General features: G+C 35.8%; 3 protein-coding genes across 5 annotated transcripts; 1 reads left to right on the top strand and 2 right to left on the bottom strand.

Annotated features, from left to right (window-relative positions):
- Positions 1–40: 40 nt before the first annotated feature.
- LOC103833890 (protein DETOXIFICATION 8) lies at positions 41–2,447 on the bottom strand. Its single transcript, XM_009109938.2, has 7 exons — positions 2,142–2,447; positions 1,359–1,903; positions 1,191–1,277; positions 1,008–1,064; positions 686–924; positions 317–522; positions 41–218 (listed from the first exon to the last, which is right to left on the bottom strand). Exons 1-7 carry the CDS (start codon positions 2,391–2,393, stop codon positions 102–104), a joined length of 1,503 nt encoding a protein of 500 aa, XP_009108186.1. The 5' UTR covers positions 2,394–2,447; the 3' UTR covers positions 41–101.
- LOC103833886 (serine/threonine-protein phosphatase PP1 isozyme 6) lies at positions 224–15,718 on the top strand. 3 transcript variants are annotated; one of them, XM_033279238.1, is made up of 4 exons: positions 224–242; positions 14,087–14,317; positions 14,564–15,123; positions 15,210–15,461. In XM_033279238.1, the coding sequence occupies exons 2-4, from the start codon at positions 14,149–14,151 to the stop codon at positions 15,444–15,446; spliced, it is 966 nt and encodes a 321-aa protein (XP_033135129.1). In that variant the 5' UTR covers positions 224–242; positions 14,087–14,148; the 3' UTR covers positions 15,447–15,461. The 3 variants fall into 3 exon arrangements, with proteins under 3 accessions (XP_033135129.1, XP_009108184.1, XP_033135128.1); XM_009109936.2 differs by lacking the exon at positions 224–242 and adding an exon at positions 15,510–15,718 and having other exon boundaries at positions 14,028–14,317; positions 15,210–15,425; XM_033279237.1 differs by lacking the exon at positions 224–242 and having other exon boundaries at positions 14,028–14,317.
- LOC103833887 (protein SGT1 homolog B) lies at positions 15,689–18,034 on the bottom strand. Its single transcript, XM_009109937.3, has 10 exons — positions 17,751–18,034; positions 17,438–17,507; positions 17,218–17,342; positions 17,015–17,132; positions 16,816–16,912; positions 16,665–16,730; positions 16,450–16,588; positions 16,271–16,350; positions 16,086–16,190; positions 15,689–16,001 (listed from the first exon to the last, which is right to left on the bottom strand). Exons 1-10 carry the CDS (start codon positions 17,908–17,910, stop codon positions 15,894–15,896), a joined length of 1,068 nt encoding a protein of 355 aa, XP_009108185.1. The 5' UTR covers positions 17,911–18,034; the 3' UTR covers positions 15,689–15,893.
- Positions 18,035–19,637: the final 1,603 nt, after the last annotated feature.

Here is a 19,637-nt window from a genome sequence, read left to right as displayed (position 1 = left end):
TGATAATAAACAAATTCTTATTTCCTATCAATAGAAAATATGCGAACAATATATTAATTATATTTAAGACCTCCACGTAGTTATCATTATGTTGAGTGATTTTACACATTTTCTGAAACATCCTTTAGCAAAACTTGTACATCCTCTTGTAAAATGCTTTGCAATTCTTGGTTGTCTTGTGGTTTCACCTCGATTACTCTGTCTCTTGCCTTCGCTGCCTAAAACCCAAATCAAAACAAGATTCTAAATTCTAGCAATAACAAGAAGAGAGATCATATGAGTAATTAATAAGAATAAAATAAAAGCAAACGTATACCTCTTGTTCCCAACTTGTGAAGAAAGTGACAACCGCAAGGACTATTGTTTGTAGAGTAGAGCCTATTAATATACCAATCCAGAGTCCCTTCCCTCTCAATTTCACAACGAAACACAAGAACGAACCCAACGGGATCCCGGCCAGATAATACGAACCTATATTTGCATAAGCTCCTATATGTTGCCATCCTGTTCCTCTAGCAACCCCTGAAGCATCAATAATTCTAGGTTTTTTTTAAAAAAATACATAAGATTTCTTGGGCGTCAAGTAGCAATATTAGTAATCTCTTTAGGAGCTTCTCATTCAGCAATGCTTGCGGTGTGTACCTTATACTGTATACATTCTTTTGATTTGATATAAATTGACTACCTGAGAGCACGGCTAGAAAGCTGTCCACACCAATGGATAGGCATAAAATGGGTGTGATTTGAGTTGCATAATGAGCCACTTCACTTTCGTTGCTGAATATATAAGCCCAATTTCCTCGGTAGGTGTAGAGGGTGATACTTACTATGGTTGCATCGATAACACCGAGGAAAACCGCAGATGTAGCCGCGGCTCGAGCTGCCTTTGGATTTCCAGCTCCTAGCTCGTTTGAGACATGCGTGCTATTATAAAAGAATAAAAAAACAATGGTTCAGTGAAATATCTAAAAATAGATTTATTTTAATCAACTGGGTATATTTTGAACCTTGCAGATGCTCCTATAGCATTCACCAGAACGTAATGCAGAGACGACATTGTTAGGCTGTTTAAGGATAAAGAACAAAAGCTTATTTGACCGAAAAAAGAACAAAAGCTTACTTGAAACAAAAGAGGGTTTATGTAAAGAATTTGTAGAAAATGTTATATAATACACATATGTGCGCAATACCAAATGGATAGCACGGATGTTTCGAGCTTTGAGTTCGGTAAGAGTCCAGACATTAGTACAAGAAGCTCAAAAGACCACCATTCCAAGCTTTACTTACAGAATAAAAAAGCGTCAAAATAAAGAAGATTTAAAGTTATTTCTTGATAAAGTTGTAGATGGTTTGGTTACCAAGTCATCATGGCAGAGGGAATCGCTAGGGCAATGAACTGCTTCATGCACAAGAAGATTTCTTGACCTCTTAGATTCTTGGTTTCGCGATGCAGAGAAGAGTCTCTCATGAAAACCCAAAGCAAACCCACGTTCAACCAGTACGAAAGACCAATGGACAGAGCAGCGCCGACGATTCCAAATTTCAGTTTATAGACAAGAAGCCAGCAAAAGGGAATGTGAAAACAGAGAGCTCCAAGAGAGCTCAAGAAGAGAGGAAGAACCAGTCCTTGTGACTGGAAATAACGAGTCAAAGATTGAAGAACTGAGTATCCGAATAGAGCCGGGATGAGCCATATCGAGTATCTACAAGCTAACTGAGAGATGAGTGGATCTTGGTGGAAAAGTTCCAAGAGTTTGTCCATGAAAACCCAAAGAAGAGAGATTGGGAGACAGAACAAGACAAGACATAGCATTGAGCCGTATGTATATGAACTGATTTTCCTAAATTGCTCAGCTCCAAAAGCTTGACCACACAATGTCTCTAACGCACCTGCCAACCCAAACTGACGATCGTATATTTCAAGAATTTATCAAAATATTTGTTTTCAAAAAAAAAAAACTTATCAGAATATTTGAATAGTTTATAAGAAGATACTTTATAAAAATATAACTCGAATACCCAAATAATTAGAAAAACCTTATTTTTATTCAAATGTAAATATATATAATCCTAAGCCCACAGGAAATGTACATGCCAATTATATTTCATAGATAGGGAAAAGACGAAGAAGAGGAATTTACGAGGAGGCTGAAGCCAGTGACATTGGTAAGAGAAGTGGCAATGGCGACGCCAGAGAGAGAGATCTCGTCCAAGTGACCGGCCATTACTATGGAGATAACTTGAAGGAGGTATTGAGAAACAGCCACAGCCACCATTGGAGCAGCCATGGAGCTAACTTTCTTCATCATCTCTGTTGATAAATAACTCGTTTGATCTGCAGATTTCTCATTTCTGAAATTTTCTTTAGGCACCAATGAAAAACCTTTTTCCATCGTTTCGATCAAACGTTTTCAGAAAATTGTTATAAAAGAAAGAAAAGAAGCTTAATAAAATTGGATGGGATCAAAATGTTTCTCTAATGTTTAAGACTTTGGAGAAATAAAAGGCTAAGTCGTTGACATTTGATGATGTGAAACCAAATAAATAAAGATGCGACGCGGTCCTAATTGTAAGATTGGTCGAATTTGGCAGAATTAAAAAAGAAGTTAATGTGCACGACCATGACTAATTTTATACAGGAAAATATAGTTATAGAACTGATATTTGGATTAGTGTTAAAAAAAAAAAGAAGACTGATATTTGGGTCCTTCAAGCAAAGAAAATTACGGGCCATGTCTCCTCCGAGACAAATTTGGAGTCTTAAGATCTTTTAGAAGGGCCCTAATCTAAGCTTAAAAACTAATATTCCCATTTAAAATATAATTTAATTTATAATTAAATTATATTTTAAATGTGAAATACTATTTTTAAAAAATAGTTTTACTGTAAATTTATTTTAGAAAAAAAAATTCTGGATATAAAAATAATTTTATGATACTATTAAATTAAATAAATGAATTAATTATATATTTTTCTTAATTTTATAAATTATAAATGCAAATGATTTTATAAAAGCTTCATGTGAGAGCATTGACAAAAGATCATTTGGAAAGCATTAACATTTAATAAATACTAGGTGATATCCGCGCCCTGCGCGGGGTAAATTTATTTGAAAGAGTTTGTAATGTTTGAACTATATATATTAGAAATATAAAGGTCCTTTTATACTATCTTGGTGCGAATTTTTGTAATCATAGTAGTCTATTGGTAAGTGTGTGTAATATTGGTGTGTTTATGTGTGAGACTAAACTGGATTCAGCTGAGTTTTACTGTGTTTATAATATGCTTTTTTCAAAAACATATATCTAGTGGTACTCTTGGTCATTGTATAATATTACAAATACATGTATGTTCTATTCTTTTGGTCAAAATGGGAGAATGGGGTTTTCTTTGGTGCAGCTGATGCAATGGCTGCATTTGGTCTCTTTAAACCAAATACAGTTTAGTTTGGGATGTACGGAAAGGAACATTACAAAGTGGTATAGAGGTGACTGTTGGCTCTCTCTGAGTTTTTATGGAGTTTTATGGAATGGTTACAACGAATGGAATATATTTGGATTGGAGAAAGAGGGTATCATTACACCCGTAATTTTGACTCTTCGGAGCATTTAAAAGATTTTTTTTTTTTAAATGAGAGTTTTAAGTTGGAATTGTCGAGGAATGGGCAGCAAGTGGACTATAAGCTATTTAAGCGAGATAAGGCATAAACATAAACCGGATTTTCTATTTTTAGCAGAAACAAAGCAAGAACCAGGATTTGTCCAAAAATTTCAAGATCACTTTGGATATGATAATTTGGTCACAGTAGATCCATTGGGGAGAAGTGGGGGACTAGCACTTTTTTATAATAACGAGTATCAGGTGAGGGTATTATATTCTAGCAATCGAATGATTGATGTGGAAGCAGAGGCTCTTGGTAAAAAGGTTTATATTACCTTTGTTTATGGGGATCCGGTTCAAAAGATGCGAGAGCAAGTGCGGGAACGTTTAACTAGGTATGGACTAGTGCGTTCTAAGCCCTGGTTTATTATTGGTGATTTTAATGAGATTAGAGGAAATCATGAAAAAGATGGAGGATCTTTGAGGAGTGTGGATTCTTTTATTCATTTTAATAATATGATACGGAATAGTGGCTTACTCGAGTTCCCGGCACGGGGGAACAAAATGTCATGGCAAGGGAGAAGAGGAAAAGGCAAAGGTGCACTGACAGTTTGATGTCATCTAGATCGTGCTTTGGCGAATGAAGAGTGGCACACCTTATTTCCATGTTCTTTTACAGAGTATTTAGGATTGGTGTCTTCTGATCATCGGCCAGTGGTGGCTTATCTTGAGGATAAAGTCACTAGAAGGAAAGGACAATTTCGGTTTGATAAGAGGTGGATTGGACAGGCGGGTCTCATGGAATCAATTACAATGGGTTGGATAGACTATAACGAAAGACGAGATGAAGGAAGATCACAGAAAATCGTGGAAAAAATTAGTATTGTCATCACGAAATTGCTAAGTGGCGGAAAGATAATCTCCCTTATGGAAAGGAAAAAATAAGTGAATTACAACAAGCTCTTGAAGCGGTCCAAACAGATAATTCTAGGTCTCAAGAGGATATTTTAGAGGTTTCTAGGAAATTACAAGATGCATATAAGGACGAGGAAGATTACTGGCACCAGAAAAGTCGGAACATTTGGTATTCATCTGGAGATCTTAATACAAAATTTTATCATGCTCTAACTAAGCAACGAAGGGTCCGTAATAGAATTGTTGGATTACATGATGTTGATGGGAATTGGATTACAGAGGATACTGGCGTGGAAAAGGTGGCAATTGATTATTTTGAGGATCTATTTAGTACCACCTCCCCATCGGAATTCGATAGTTTTCTTATAGAGGTTACACCGGGACTTACTCCTCAGATGAATCAACATTTGTTGAGGCTAGCGACGGAGGAGGAGGTTAAAGAGGTTTTGTTTATGATGCACCCAGAAAAGGCGCCAGGGCCGGATGGAATGACAGCTATGTTCTTCCAACACTCATGGCATATTATTAAGAATGATTTAGTAGAGATGGTGAATAATTTTTTGGTTTCGGAAGAAATTGATACAAGATTAAATATTACTAATATATGTATGATTCCAAAAACAGAGAGACCCACAAGGATGACGGAATTGAGGCCTATTAGTCTTTGTAATGTAGGGTACAAAATTATTTCGAAGGTTTTATGCCAGCGGCTGAAAATTTATCTTCCTTTGCTCATTTCCGAAACTCAGTCGGCTTTTGTGGCAGGAAGGTTGATCTCTGATAATATTCTTATCGCTCAGGAGATGTTTCATGGACTGCGGACTAATAAAGCATGTAAAGGAAAGTATATGGCAATCAAAACGGATATGAGCAAAGCGTATGATAGAGTGGAGTGGGACTTTATAAAGGCCTTATTACAGAAACTGGGATTTGACCTTCATTGGATTAAATTAATGATGGAATGTATATCATCGGTGGAATATAGGGTTCTCATAAATGGACAACCACGTGGCTGCATTATTCTCCGTAGGGGCTTACGTCAAGGAGATCCTTTATCACCTTATCTATTTATTTTGTGTACTGAGGCTTTAATTGCAAATATAAAGAAGGCAGAGAGAGGGCATCAATTAACAGGGATGAAGGTAGCAAGAGCCTGCCCGTCGATTTCTCATTTGCTTTTTGCGGATGATAGCCTTTTCTTTTGTAAAACTCAAAAAGAAGAGTGTCAAACCATTCTCAGGATTTTAAAGGAATATGAGGCAGTTTCAGGACAATTAATAAATTTTGATAAGTCTTCAATACAATTTGGATATAAGATTGAAGAATCTGTTAGGCAAGAATTAAGAGATATTTTGGGAATCCAGAATCTTGGAGGAATGGGATCCTACCTGGGTTTACCGGAAAATATGGGAGGCTCAAAGATGCAAGTGTTTAGTTTTGTACAAGATCGTTTAAATAATCGAGTCAATGGGTGGACTTTTAAGTTCTTTACAAAAGGAGGAAAAGAAGTGATCATTAAATCAGTGATTACAGCATTACCAAATCATACGATGTCCTGCTACCGATTACCAAAAGCAACAGTAAAGAAACTAACGAGTGCGGTATCACAATTCTGGTGGAGTCCAGGGGGAAGCACAAGGGGTATGCATTGGAAATCATGGGACAAGGTATGTGCAAATAAGGATGAAGGAGGTTTGGGGTTTAAGGACATCACTGATTTCAATACGGCGATGCTGGGTAAACAGCTATGGCGTCTGATAGAAAAGCCAAACACTTTATTTTCTCGAGTTTTCAAAGGTCGGTATTATAGGAATGCTTCCCCCTTGGAACCGATTCGTTCATATTCTCCGTCATATGGCTGGCGGAGTATTGTTTCTGCTAGATCTCTGGTTAGCAAAGGACTAATTAAACGGGTGGGATCAGGGTTTTCTATATCTGTATGGAATGACCCTTGGCTCCCAACCACTCGCCCGAGACCAGCTAATAAAAATCAACACAATTTATATCCGGACCTTACTGTAGAGTCCCTCATTGACTCTACTTCGCGTACTTGGAATTTAGAGGCAATTCGGACATTGGTGGATCCTCAGAATGCGAAACTTATAGAAAGCATACCATTGAGCAGGACTCAGAGGGTGGATAAAGATGGATGGCACTTTACAAAAAATGGAAAATATACGATCAAATCAGGATATCAGGTCGAGCGGATTTATCCAGATAGAGAAAGTCCACCGCTACTGATTGGTCCCACAGTTGATGTTTTGAAGGCTTACTGCTGGAAAATACGGTTCCCACCAAAGTTAAAACATTTCCTATGGCAACTGGTGTCAGGATGTATAGCAGTGCGGAAGAATTTACAAGCGAGGGGATCCATGGGGATATTTGTTGTGCTAGATGTGGAGCTCCTGAGGAATCGACAAATCATGTGTTTTTTTAATGTCCTCCAGCTCTTCAGGTCTGGGCTCTTTCGAAGATACCATCAAATCAAGATATTTTTCCAACGAGATCCCTCTTCACAAATATGGATCATCTATTCTGGAGAGTTCTCCCGCAGATGGAGGATCATCATTTTGCATGGATACTATGGTATATCTGGAAAGCTAGGAATACTAAAGTTTTCAGTAATTTGGATATGGATCCTATGGATACGCTTAAATTGGCTGATACAGAGTCAACACTGTGGGCTGAAGCAAAAGTAGTGAATGACCAGAGGACGACACCACAAATAATAGATGCGATATTGCCGTCGATCCCAGGACGATGGTGTTTTACAGATGGCTCGTGGAAAGAGGGGGATGGTTTTTCAGGACAAAGTTGGCTTAGTACTTTGGAAGGTTTTGATGGATTGTTGGGGGCGAGGAATGTTAGGGCTAGTCTATCGCCTCTTCATGCAGAGATTGAAGCGTTGCTCTGGGCAATAGAATGTATGAGGAATTTACGTCAATTTCAGGTTACGTTTGCAACTGATTGTTCTCAATTGGTAAATGTGGTTTCCGAACCAGAAGAATGGCCAGCTTTTGCAAATTATTTAGAAGATATCAAGACCCTGAAAGAGAGCTTCACCCGATCAGAGATTATCTATGTACCACGGACGCAAAATTCAAAGGCGGATCGTCTAGCGCGCAGTGCTAGAAAGCAACCGTCTTTTGTTGTTCACATGGATTCAGATCACCCGGTTTGGTTTACAGAGTCAGTATGAGTCTGTATTGTTGATGACAAAAAAAAATGTAAAGGTCATTGTAAAAAATATATACATGTTATATAATTAAGATTTAACATTTGATATAGAGATAAATGTATAAATTTTATTTCAGCTTTTACATTTGCTGAGGTGCTGGAATTGATGAAAAAAAATTTGTCGACCACTAAAAGTAATACTTTTCTTAATATTTTTATATGTAATAGTTTTATTTAAAAAAATAGGCTCTCTCGAAATAAAAATAAAAAAAAACCAAAATTGTCGACGACTAAAAGTAATCAGATAAACAAAAATACTTTCCATCATACTCACTATTTATTTAGGAAAATAAAATTCTGGAATGATAACCATAATCTACATGCAAATCTTCTATATAGATACTAAATATCTTCTACAGCAACCAAAGCTCCACAAAGATCTTATAGAAACATGGAATAGTGGTTACACGTGATTAGTTCGACTATAGATCATATGACAACTAAAGTATAGAAACGACTGCATCAAACATTTAAATGAATTGTTTGTAAGAAATATACAAACAGCTGCATCCAACGACATATCTATTTATATATTGTGAAATTATGATATATGTCTCGTAATAAAATATTCTCTAGGCTTACTAATTATTTTCTCTTTTAAAAATTAGTATATTGAGTCAAATAAACAAAAATTAGTATTGCTAAATTAGTGGTAATATTAGATTAATATGTTCCTTAACACACACTATAATCAATGGTCACATATGTATATATAGAATAATATCGCTATATTGAGTCAAAGATACACAAATTATTTTTCTAAATTAGTTGTACATATTACATAAATACATTCTTTAACACATACCATAATCACTAAACATTGCATATGTAAAGTTACCTTTTTGTAAACTTATATAATTACCTTTTACGTACCCATTGATGCAGCATGTAAATAACTAGCAAGAAAATTAATAAGATTACTTTTTTTTTTGAATTTAACTTCAACACTACTCCAAGTTGGTACAAACTAATGAGACCCAAATAATGTTACATAGACTTAATGTATGAACCCTTTTAATGATATAATTGAATATGTGATGCTTTTTTAATTCGGTCCATAACTTTTAGAGTATATGCTAATGTTATATATTACTAATAATAGTGATTGTTAGCAAGATAATTTTTTTACGACATTAGCAAAACTGTTATATATTATTCTACATGTTGGTTGTGGTTGTCATTCTCATATGACATTATTATTTTGGTGAATGAGTAACTTGTGGTCATTGAAATTGAAATATTGAATTTGTAACATAGTGTAATGTACATTATCTAATATAATTTTGGTCTGTGTACATGATGAATACGTTCTAAAAATCAATATATGGCTCAACTATTATTTTAGAACACGATTGTTAAACAGTGGGTGAATCTACATAAAATTTCAAATTTGGTTAAGACAAATAAATTGGTTATTTTGGGTTTTGCTAATGGATGTAAGACATAATAATTTCGGTTCTATACGAAACATATAGTATAATTTTAGTCTAATAATAATGAATAATGGCATTACATGTAATAAATCTATGTGATGAAGGGTTTTTAATATAAGGATGTGAGAAGGACTCTAATGATGCCACCTAAGTAATGTCATTTTGGTTAATCACACATGAAAGTAAAGTTACTTAATAAAAATACTTCTCAAATAATATAAAAGAGATTTTTCTAAATGTTTTTTTAACAAATGTTGATTGGATAATGCAGAGCATAATATTAATGCTAATGCTCTACAAATCAATAATCAATGTGCAGAAAAGTAATAATTGCAACATGTATAAAAGTTGTGACATATAAACAAGTCTCCATTGGAGATATTATCCTTAGCTAATTTATTTGCTACCATGCTTCAAATTGGAGACTCCACCATCGTACCTCTCTAGCTAGTTATACAAATCAAACTGCAACCTGGTTGAATTAACCGTTTGCTGATTATCCTCTTCAAACACACACCTTTTTAAGTTCATTGTTTTTCCAAAATTTTGTTTTGTTATAATAATAATTAATTTCTTATCTCCTTTGTTTCTGAACAACAAAAATAAAAAAAAAACTGTATTTTGAGGAAAATGGAAAAATATAACAAAAAGTTATTACTATTGGTTTAATGAGAGAAAACCTTTTTTGTCTTATTTTCCTTTAATTAATCCTTAATTAAAAAAAATAACAAAATAAATAGTTTATAATTCAAAAATAGGAAAATAGAAGCCTACATTATGATGAGACACTTCTTAGACTACAATATGTATTGAAACCTACATTGAATAATATTAAGGAGTTCATTTTCTTTCTTATAGTTACATTTTTGTATAAAAAAAGGATTTTAAAGCGATATTACACGTTCATGCGCTGGAAACTGACATAATTCCTAAAGCATGGTTATTTTGTTAATTATTTCTTGGATCCAATTAATAATCAACGAGGTAATAATAAGGGTCAATTTGCTGAATAACCAACTTTGGCGTCAAAATTAAGTGAGTAGCATTGATTTTGACGTAATGTAATATCTATCATTTATGCCAATTGTTATCCGGTTCTGTCCCTTTTTCCTGTAATCATCCGGTAATATTGTATTGCTAGATATGACTTGGTCAAAATAACGTAGGGTAAAGATTAAATTAAATACTACTTTATTTGATAGAAACACATGCAGCCACGTACCAATTTAATCCACCCAAAATTTTTTTATTGATGGAACAAAATAAATAACATAGTACATATTGGTGAAACTATAAAATGTCTATGATTGCATGAAAGAAGTTAGTGTTGACCCAACCATACCCCTCACCTTCTAAATACTAAACCCTAAATTCTAGTCACTAAACCCTAAACGCTAAACCTAAATAAATAGATTAAGCTAAACCCTAATCAAAAAAGTATAAACCCAAATAGAATGTATATAATATGGTTTACTATACCCAAACATTTACTTAGTAAATCTAAACCCTAGACAAGAACCTATAAACCAAAATTCAAATATAAACACAAAACCCAAATAGAATGGAACAAAATAAATAACATAGTACATATTGGTGAAACTATAAAATATCTATGATTGCATGAAAGAAGTTAACGCTGACCCCAACCATACCCCCTCACCTTCTAAATACTAAACCCTAAATTCTAGTCACTAATCACCCTAATCACTAAGTATTATAGAAATACTAAAACCACATCCATAATCTTTAAATACTAAACACTATCCCAACTCCTAAATACTATGGCTATCACTAAACCCAAACCTCAACCCCTACCTTCCAAATACTAAACCCTAAATTTTAATCACTAAACCCTAAACCTAAGTATAAACCCTAAACCCAAGTATAAACCCTAAACCCAAATAGAATGAAACAAAATACATAGTATAGTACATATTGGTGAACGAAATAGAACACTCTTTATTAATCGTCAAATGGAACGATACATGATAGGGTCACCATCAAACCTCAACCCCACCTTCCAAATACTAAACCCTAAATCTTAATCACTAAACCCTAAACCCAAATATAAACTCTAAACCCAAATAAAATGGAAAAAAATACATAGTATAGTACTTGGTGAAGAAAATAACACCTTCTTTATTAATCATCAACTGGAACGATACATGATAAATACATATAGTAACAGACTATTTTAAATTACATAACATGAATAAAACATTCATAATACATATTGTTTTACATTTCTATTCTATACGCATAAAATAGAATAGAACACAATGTTACAACAACTGTTCATCTTCTCCGATCAATTCAAGGATATTCACAGCGAAAAAGATATGTGTAACTGGCAACATCCGTGAGAATAATACATGTAACCGCCTCGTAAACCAAAAAGATTAAGGTGATTGAAGGAAGAGTTGACGAACCTTGCGGCGGTGCCGTTTACGTTGTCGGCGACTCCATAGATTTCAGATGCGCAAAGCTTTTTGTCAGTAGCGAAGCGAGTCATTGCAGATGGGCATCTCATAGGCAAAGCTACTCCAGAAATGGTTTTGGTGGTTACACAGTGGATCAAAAATGGAGAAGAAACAACCCATGTTCTACAAGGTATGTGATTCTCCAAAGGCCACGTTGTATGTGTGTAAGGTAAGTATTATTAATTTAGTTTTTTTTAGTTTACAGGTTTTACCGGTTGTGTAAGAGGGCATAATAGTATTATTATATAAAAGATGCATGGTGTATTGGTGTATTAGGGTATTTAGACATAGAATGAATTATAATTTGTTTTATGGTTTTTTTTTTTTTTTTTTTTGACGTCGAAAAGCTGTTCTATTACTCAAACTTGAGGTGGCCTGGGTAACCAAACCGGAATAGAACAACCAATAAAACATAACTCCCTATGGAAGGATCTAGCAGTCTTAGCCAAAAAATCAGCCGTCTGGTTTCGTGTCCGTGGGACATGAGCAATTTCAAACTCCGGAAAGCATATCTGTAGCGTCTCTATCCTCTCCAATTCCGTCGCAAAGCTTGGCCACGCCTGAGGTTCCTTCACCATTGCTATCAGTTCCTTACAATCTGTCCCGAAGCTCTGGCAGTTCGAATGTTGCAGCATATTCTCCATCGCCCATCGCAGTGCCTCTACCTCCGAGTGCAAAGCTGATTCCCGCCTAGGGAAATTCCTTGTCCCCATAAGCTGCACATTCCCAGACCCATCCGTCCACGCCCATCCGCATCCACTAAAGTTAGCAGAAGATGTCCAAGATCCATCTAGCAAGCAAATATTTCCCAAGCTTATGGCTTGGGGCTCCTCATCTGTATTAGCTTGTGTTACAGGTTGTACCACTTCATTAGCATCAAACCAGGCTTGACATTCGCTCTCCGCATGTCGGACTAACTCCAAAGGATCTCGATCTATGCCCCTGAAGAGTTTCTCATTCCTAGCCTTCCAAATGTACCATATTATCCAGGGATAAGGGTCCCTATCACGATCAGGCTCAAGAATGCTATTTTTCCTCCAAAAGAGATAGTCCATATTCGTGTAGATGCTTGATACTGGAAAGATGTTCGGGCTTGTCGGAGTCGAAGCTAAAGACCAAACTTGAAGGGCTGGCGGGCATTCAAAAATCGCATGTGTGACAGTCTCCTCAGCTTCTCCACATCGTGGGCAGTAGTTATCACATCTCATATTGCGTCTTACCAGATTCCTTGTTACTGCCACATGACCAGTTACCAATTGCCATATAAGATGACATATTTTGGTAGGAGCCTTCAGTTTCCACGCAAACGCTTGGAGCTTGGTAATACTTGGGTCCAAAACTTCCCTTTCCTCTGTTTTATTCAATAAATTCTGAGCCACCCAATAGCCAGACTTGACCGTGTACTGACCATTCGTAAAAATTTGGACCATTTCTCTAATAATGATATCATTGATTCTTGGATACGATTTGAAAATAATTAATAGGGGTGGGCAAAAAAATCGAACCGAACCGATCGAACCGAACCGACCGAACCGAAACTGATTCGGACCAAACCAAAGTCCATTTCAAATCTTTCAGTTGAAGATTTTTCCAATCCGAACGGTTCAGTTCAGTTCGGTTTAAACCAAACCGAACCGATAAACCGAAATGTTTTTATAATTATTTAAATTAAAAATATTAGTAATATCAAGATATTAAAATCCTAAGATAAAACCCACTTAATTTCCTTTTGCACGAAGAAAATCCTAATATAATTTGATTTCCATGACACTTCGTCTAATTTTTGTAATATTCGTCATTGAGCCTACATAATATCCATGGTTAGTTTTTTCCGATAGCGTATACTTTTAAACCCTAAAATTAAAACCTAAACCAAGTCTAATTAAATTGAATTGAATTTACATATTTAATTTTTGATTATGTCCAACACGATTATTTCATGACAACCTTACATTTATGTATTAAAACATGATTTCTTGTACAATAAATAAACTAAGAGAAATCCGATTAAACCGAACCGAACCGAAATACAAACCGAATCGAATACAAACCAAACCGAATATAAACCGAACCGAACATAACCGAACCGAAATCGATCCAAACCAAACTAACTATAGTTTACTTCAGCTGGAAAAATTCTAGAACCGAACCAACCAAACCGAACCGAACTCGAACCGAACCGATAAAATAACCGAAGTGCCCACCCCTAATAATTAACGAAGATGAAAAAAGAAAAATCTCATAACGGGAAGACTAATCAAGGGTCCGCACGTGGGTAAGAGGACTCTACACGTGCGTAAACCAGGTAGGGCCCACTTGCTCAGCTCAGCTCAGCTCCTGCTTTGAGTTTTATAAGCGTTTCTAGGGTTTACGAATTGGGGTCTCCTCCTCCTCCACTTTCTTCACCTACTTTCCTCTCTCCGTCGTCGGATTTGTATTCGTTTCCGAGAAAGGGGGTTTAGGGTTTTAGGCTTGTCGATACGATGGACGAGAATTTGCTGGACGATATAATACGGCGGCTGTTGGAGACTAACAACGGGAAGCAGGTGAAGCTACTCGAGGCTGAGATACGCCAGCTCTGCTCTGCTTCCAAAGAGGTTTTTCTCAGCCAGCCTAATCTCCTCGAGCTCGAGGCTCCTATCAAGATTTGCGGTAAAATATTACTCAACAAAGATGCATCCTTTTTTTTTATTCTCTGCTTGCTCATATTATCTCGCATTGCTTCTTGTGTTGTGGGTTTTTGATTATGATGTAATGCTTATTAAGCTTTCTAAGTATGTTGTTGAGGCAGCTTAGCTTTACTTGTGAGCTTGATGTTGCTTGTCACTTCAAGTAATGGTTTTTAGTTAGTTTTATTAGTAAAGATGTGACCTTTAACACATAACATGTGATGAGCAGGTGATGTTCATGGTCAGTTTCCAGACCTCTTGCGGTTGTTTGAGTATGGCGGCTACCCTCCAGCTGCAAATTATTTGTTCCTCGGAGACTACGTTGATCGTGGTAAGCAGAGCATAGAGACCATATGCCTTCTCCTTGCCTACAAGCTCAAATACAAGCTCAACTTCTTTCTCCTCAGAGGCAATCACGAATGCGCTTCTATCAACCGTGTTTACGGCTTCTACGATGAGTGCAAGAGAAGATACAACGTGCGCCTGTGGAAGAGTTTCACCGACTGTTTCAACTGTCTCCCCGTTGCTGCTCTCATCGACGACAAGATCCTCTGTATGCACGGTGGACTTTCTCCTGATCTCAAGACCTTGGATGATATCAGGCGGATTCCTCGTCCTGTTGATGTTCCTGATCAGGGCGTCCTTTGTGATTTGTTATGGGCTGATCCTGACAAAGATATCCAAGGCTGGGGGGAGAATGACAGAGGCGTTTCTTTTACCTTTGGTCCCGACAAAGTGGCTGAGTTCCTCCAGACTCATGACCTTGATCTTGTTTGCCGAGCTCATCAGGTAAAACCTATACCAACATTAGCAAGCAAGTTATCAGCTGTTCTAGGCAAAGAATCGGGTTACATAGTTATTCATTGATTTGGCAGGTTGTAGAAGATGGATATGAGTTCTTTGCAAAGAGACAACTGGTGACAATATTCTCTGCACCCAACTACTGTGGTGAGTTTGACAATGCTGGCGCGATGATGAGTGTTGATGATAGCTTGACATGTTCTTTCCAAATCCTCAAGTCAACTGAGAAGAAAGGAGGAAGATTTGGATACAGCAACAACGTTCATAGGCCAGGAACACCACCTCATAAGGTGAACTACTATCTCATTTAAATACACGTGGTTTTCTCAATATGGATTTCAATTTTAAAATGTTAAAAAAAAATTATTTGGCAGGGAGGAAAAGGTGGTTGAGATGGGGGAATCAAGAGTGCCTATGGGTTCGAACTTTATGGTCAACGTAATGCAGGTGATTTGAGGCAACACTGTTTGTTTTTTTGTTTGATTGATGCAAAGATTTTGGTTTTGTTAGATTGTTTTGTAATTGATAAGGCATTTATTCAACTTAAGAAAAGTGGGTTTATAACAATGCAAGAATGTCATTAGAAGCCCTCTCTCAAGGGAGAAGAAAAGGTACAAAGCACAAACTTGCGAGGTTTTCTAGTACACTATCATAACGTTTTCTCAGACAACAACGAATGAACATGAAAACCAAAAGAAAACTTTAAAGATTTGTCAGAGATTTTTAACAAGATCAGATAAAAGGATTTAAAAAGATCATCAATACTCCCATTTCTTGAGCTCCATACCATCTGGTGGAGTGCTCTCCACTTTCTTAGTCCCAACCTCTTTCCAGTTTGTAGACAGCACTGTCCCATTTGACTCGGCCTATCGAACACAAAACGTCCCTGTCATCAGGCAAAAGGACAAAGGAAAAGTTGTTTAACCGAAGGAGAGATTGATTTGGCTTACAAATGATTTGTTCATGGCTCGCCTCATGTCCTCATCAGCACTCTGGTATATATCGCTGAAAAACTTGTTCATAGCTGCATCTCCATCTAGCTTCTCATCCTTCTCCTGCATTTATTCAAAAGCAGTAAGCAGAAAATAGGATTAAAAGTAAAGTACAGCAAATGCTCTGGGGCTAAAAGAAGAACCTGTTTCTTCACTTCAGCTTCCAGCTTGTCCCAGTCTTTCGCCGGTTTAGATGATGGGTACACCGGCCTCTGCGAAACCGCTGCATATGATCACAAAATCACATGAGTTCGCTTCAGTGGTTCAAGCTTCGTACAATTGCTGTTTGGAAACAAAAAAAAAGTTGCAGGGTAAAAGAAACCTGATGCGACATTGGGTTTAGGCAGAAGAGCTTGCCCTTTGACATATTCAAGGGAGGCCCAAGTGATTGTCTCTGCTTTTGCCAGACGGATCTCAACTTTGGTTGACAATACTTCATATCTGCACTTCTCTGGTATTATCTGAATAATCCCCATGAAGAATAGCTTAGTAAGATCATGTATAAAAAACACAACTTAATTTGTCGAATAAACATACCTTCCCGAACAATCTTGGCTGGAAATGATAAGCTTCCTCTCCATTAACATCAATCACAACACTTAGCTGAAAAAAAAAGCCCCATAAATTAGTACACAATGTCAGATTACAAAGCAAGTAATGCACATTCATTCGATTGCAGAATACTCACAATCTGGTCACCAAACTCCACATTCACGTTCTGCTTTGGTATTCCTTTAGCGAAAACAGTCACCACAACTTCTTCCGGCTTCTGGTAGAACTCGTGTCTGTTGAACCATCCAGTTTGAGATATATATATGGTGAAAGAGAAAGTTAAAAAAAAAAGTAAAACGAAAGCAACACTTTCTGATAAGTAATGACTAGACAACCTGAACATGGGTTTGGCAGGTGCTGCAGGACTTGGAACAGGAGGAGAATCAGCTGCAGTTGCTAGTGGTGGTGTGGTAGAGCTTGAAGGCATCTGTTGAACCAAATCTTTCTCTTCTTCTAAAGAAAGACAGAATGATCATATCATAAAATCTAAGAGCGCAGCACATTGTTTCATTCTTAAGCTATGGAGTTAGTTTAATACCTGCAATGTGAAGATTGCATTCATCTATCATCTTGTTAAACTTTGATTCGTTTGGTGCAACGGAAGCGCCTTTCTCTAGGGCTGCTTTAGCAGTACTGTATTCCTCTAGCTTCATACAAGCAGTACTGCAAATACAGTACAGTAATCAGAAGGTGATATAGAATTTATGATGTTATGTTCATTGAACTCTAACTCTATACAGAGAGAGAGAGGATGATACCCTTTTCTGAGGTAGGCTTTAGCCAACGTAGGCTCCAACTCAATGGCTTTGTTGGCATCTGCAACAGCCTCTGCTCATTGAAAAACCCACAAAATATCAAACCCAAGAATCTAACAGCAATTCTACCTTTATACTAATAAGTAAGAAAACACGCATAGAGAGTCCTTTTGTAAGAATCACAACGATTATAATCAATTAAGCAAGAATCAAACTGATGCGCAATTACAAAGTACACCAATCAATCAAGATAACAAAAAAAAACCCTAAAATCAAGGATCGAATTACGTAAAAAGGATAAAAGAAGTCTAATTACCGGTAAAGTTAAGGATTTTGATGTTGGCCTGAGCACGATCGGCGAAGAAGGCGGCGCAATTGGGATCCAAGTCAATGGCTTTGGAGTATAAGTCAACAGCGACATCGAAGTCGTCCTCTAAGAAAGCCTCTTTAGCTTTTTCCGCTAGTTCGCTCGCCATTGAATCGATTTTTTTGTTTTCGGTCTTTCTTTCGAGGATATGGAGAGATGCAGAAGAAGACAGCCTTAGAGAAAGAGACCCACACACAATCCCTTTGAGACTGTTGAGTTTATCAATCCTTGTTAGATAGAACGTTTTTAATCTCCATTAGTTAATTTTATGTATATTATTAAATTGAATCTTGACATATTATAGCCTAATAATTTTATGAATATTAAATTGAATCTTGACATATTATAGCATAATATATGTTATTGACTGATTATATTAGATGTAGATTGTGATACTTTTTAAATAATTTCAAATTTCAAACTTTTTTTTAGTTAGTACTCCGAAGTCTTTCCATAGAGAATTTTATTTTATTGGTTGCTTTATTCTGATATGGTTATCCAAACCATTTCAAATTTGAATAATAGAATAGTCGTTCGTTCGTTGTAAAAATAATAATAATAATTTCAACATAATTTAACATTTGGATACTTTTATAATGGTTATAAATGGTGTTCATGTGATTATGATTTATGATAAGAAAAAATATTATATATATATTTATATATATATATATATATATATATATGTTTCTTAATACAATTATACTAGTCAGTTTATGCAAGGTTTTTTCTTCTATTTGTTTCTCAAGATTAAACTTTTGTTTCAAAATTACAATTGATTATTCATGAAAAAAATATATTATAGAAGTAAAGATGAGGTTGCTAGAATGGAAAACAAATTACAATCGCTAGCTAAAAACAATTTATATTTTATTTATTTACAACAAGATGTAAGATACAATTACAAAAGGAAAGAAATTTGTAATCAAAATTAATTGATGGAAACAAATATAATGTACATAAAAAAAAGTTAACATGTAATAAGATTTGTTAGGTCAAGTTGATTTGATTCAACAACTCTAATTTCAACAACATGAGCCTCAATACATGGAAAAAAAAGATTAAAAAATACATTCAAATGAAGACTCATGAAAGATGATGAGGTCTTATGTAACACTTCTTACATATCTATAAAAATCTGTTTTTGTTTAATGATAATGGTTTAGGTTTTCCTATTTAGGGTTTATTGTAATTTAGTCAATAATGCTATTTTGGTCATTTTTCATTGTGTACTAATCTTGTAATTATTTGTTTTATGTGTGTTTCTAAATCATTTGCCATAATCTAAAAGAATGAAGCGATGAGCCAGAAGTATGCATGGAGTGTTGGCTGCAAAAACCTCGTCTGAGCATTTGGAGGTGAGTATCTCACATTTTGATGTAAAATACTTTTATGTTTCAGTTATGAAATCTATTCCAAGTTCATATAGATTTAGTTCAATTCAACTCTAACAATTTTTTAAAGAAAAAGAAACATACTAACCTTAATCCATCCATTTATAAAGTTTTAGTGGAATCAATTTAGTCATGTATGGGCTTGTTGCACATCTTCAAACTGGGCTTAAGGCTCTAGATTCTTAAAGAGGACATAAAACTAAACAAAATATGAACAGCCCACTTAGGTAATTCCACTAACCCAACACATGGCTGTACACGGCGAATATGAGCCCATCGGTTAAACCTAAATCCTAGGTGATTTGAAAATGTAGATCGACACTAAAGAGAAGAAAAGACACCAATCTCCATATTTCTTCAAAAACTCGCCATACAAAGAAGAAGGTATTGAAGAATATTACCGAGCAAATGGTTTTCAGATGGCAAACAAATCAACCCTTAG

The sequence above is a fragment of the Brassica rapa genome, chromosome A09, assembly GCF_000309985.2.
Source record: "Brassica rapa cultivar Chiifu-401-42 chromosome A09, CAAS_Brap_v3.01, whole genome shotgun sequence".
NCBI classification, from domain to species: domain Eukaryota; kingdom Viridiplantae; phylum Streptophyta; class Magnoliopsida; order Brassicales; family Brassicaceae; genus Brassica; species Brassica rapa.
This window is presented reverse-complemented; position numbering and strand designations above follow the sequence as displayed.

Excerpts from the sequence above, each read along its gene's own strand:
- LOC103833887 (XM_009109937.3), bottom strand. The coding sequence starts at position 17,910 with ATGGCGAGCGAACTAGCGGAAAAAGCTAAAGAGGCTTTCTTAGAGGAC. Across the intron at positions 16,913-17,014 it reads CCTGCCAAACCCATGTTCAG|ACACGAGTTCTACCAGAAGC; the intron begins GTTGTCTAGTCA and ends ATGGTTCAACAG. Across the intron at positions 16,191-16,270 it reads AAGCTGAAGTGAAGAAACAG|GAGAAGGATGAGAAGCTAGA; the intron begins GTTCTTCTTTTA and ends GAATAAATGCAG.
- LOC103833886 (XM_033279238.1), top strand. The coding sequence starts at position 14,149 with ATGGACGAGAATTTGCTGGACGATATAATACGGCGGCTGTTGGAGACT. Across the intron at positions 14,318-14,563 it reads GGCTCCTATCAAGATTTGCG|GTGATGTTCATGGTCAGTTT; the intron begins GTAAAATATTAC and ends TGTGATGAGCAG. Across the intron at positions 15,124-15,209 it reads TTGTTTGCCGAGCTCATCAG|GTTGTAGAAGATGGATATGA; the intron begins GTAAAACCTATA and ends TTGATTTGGCAG.
- LOC103833890 (XM_009109938.2), bottom strand. The coding sequence starts at position 2,393 with ATGGAAAAAGGTTTTTCATTGGTGCCTAAAGAAAATTTCAGAAATGAG. Across the intron at positions 1,278-1,358 it reads CCCTCTGCCATGATGACTTG|CTTGGAATGGTGGTCTTTTG; the intron begins GTAACCAAACCA and ends CTGTAAGTAAAG. Across the intron at positions 1,065-1,190 it reads ACATCCGTGCTATCCATTTG|CCTAACAATGTCGTCTCTGC; the intron begins GTATTGCGCACA and ends ATCCTTAAACAG.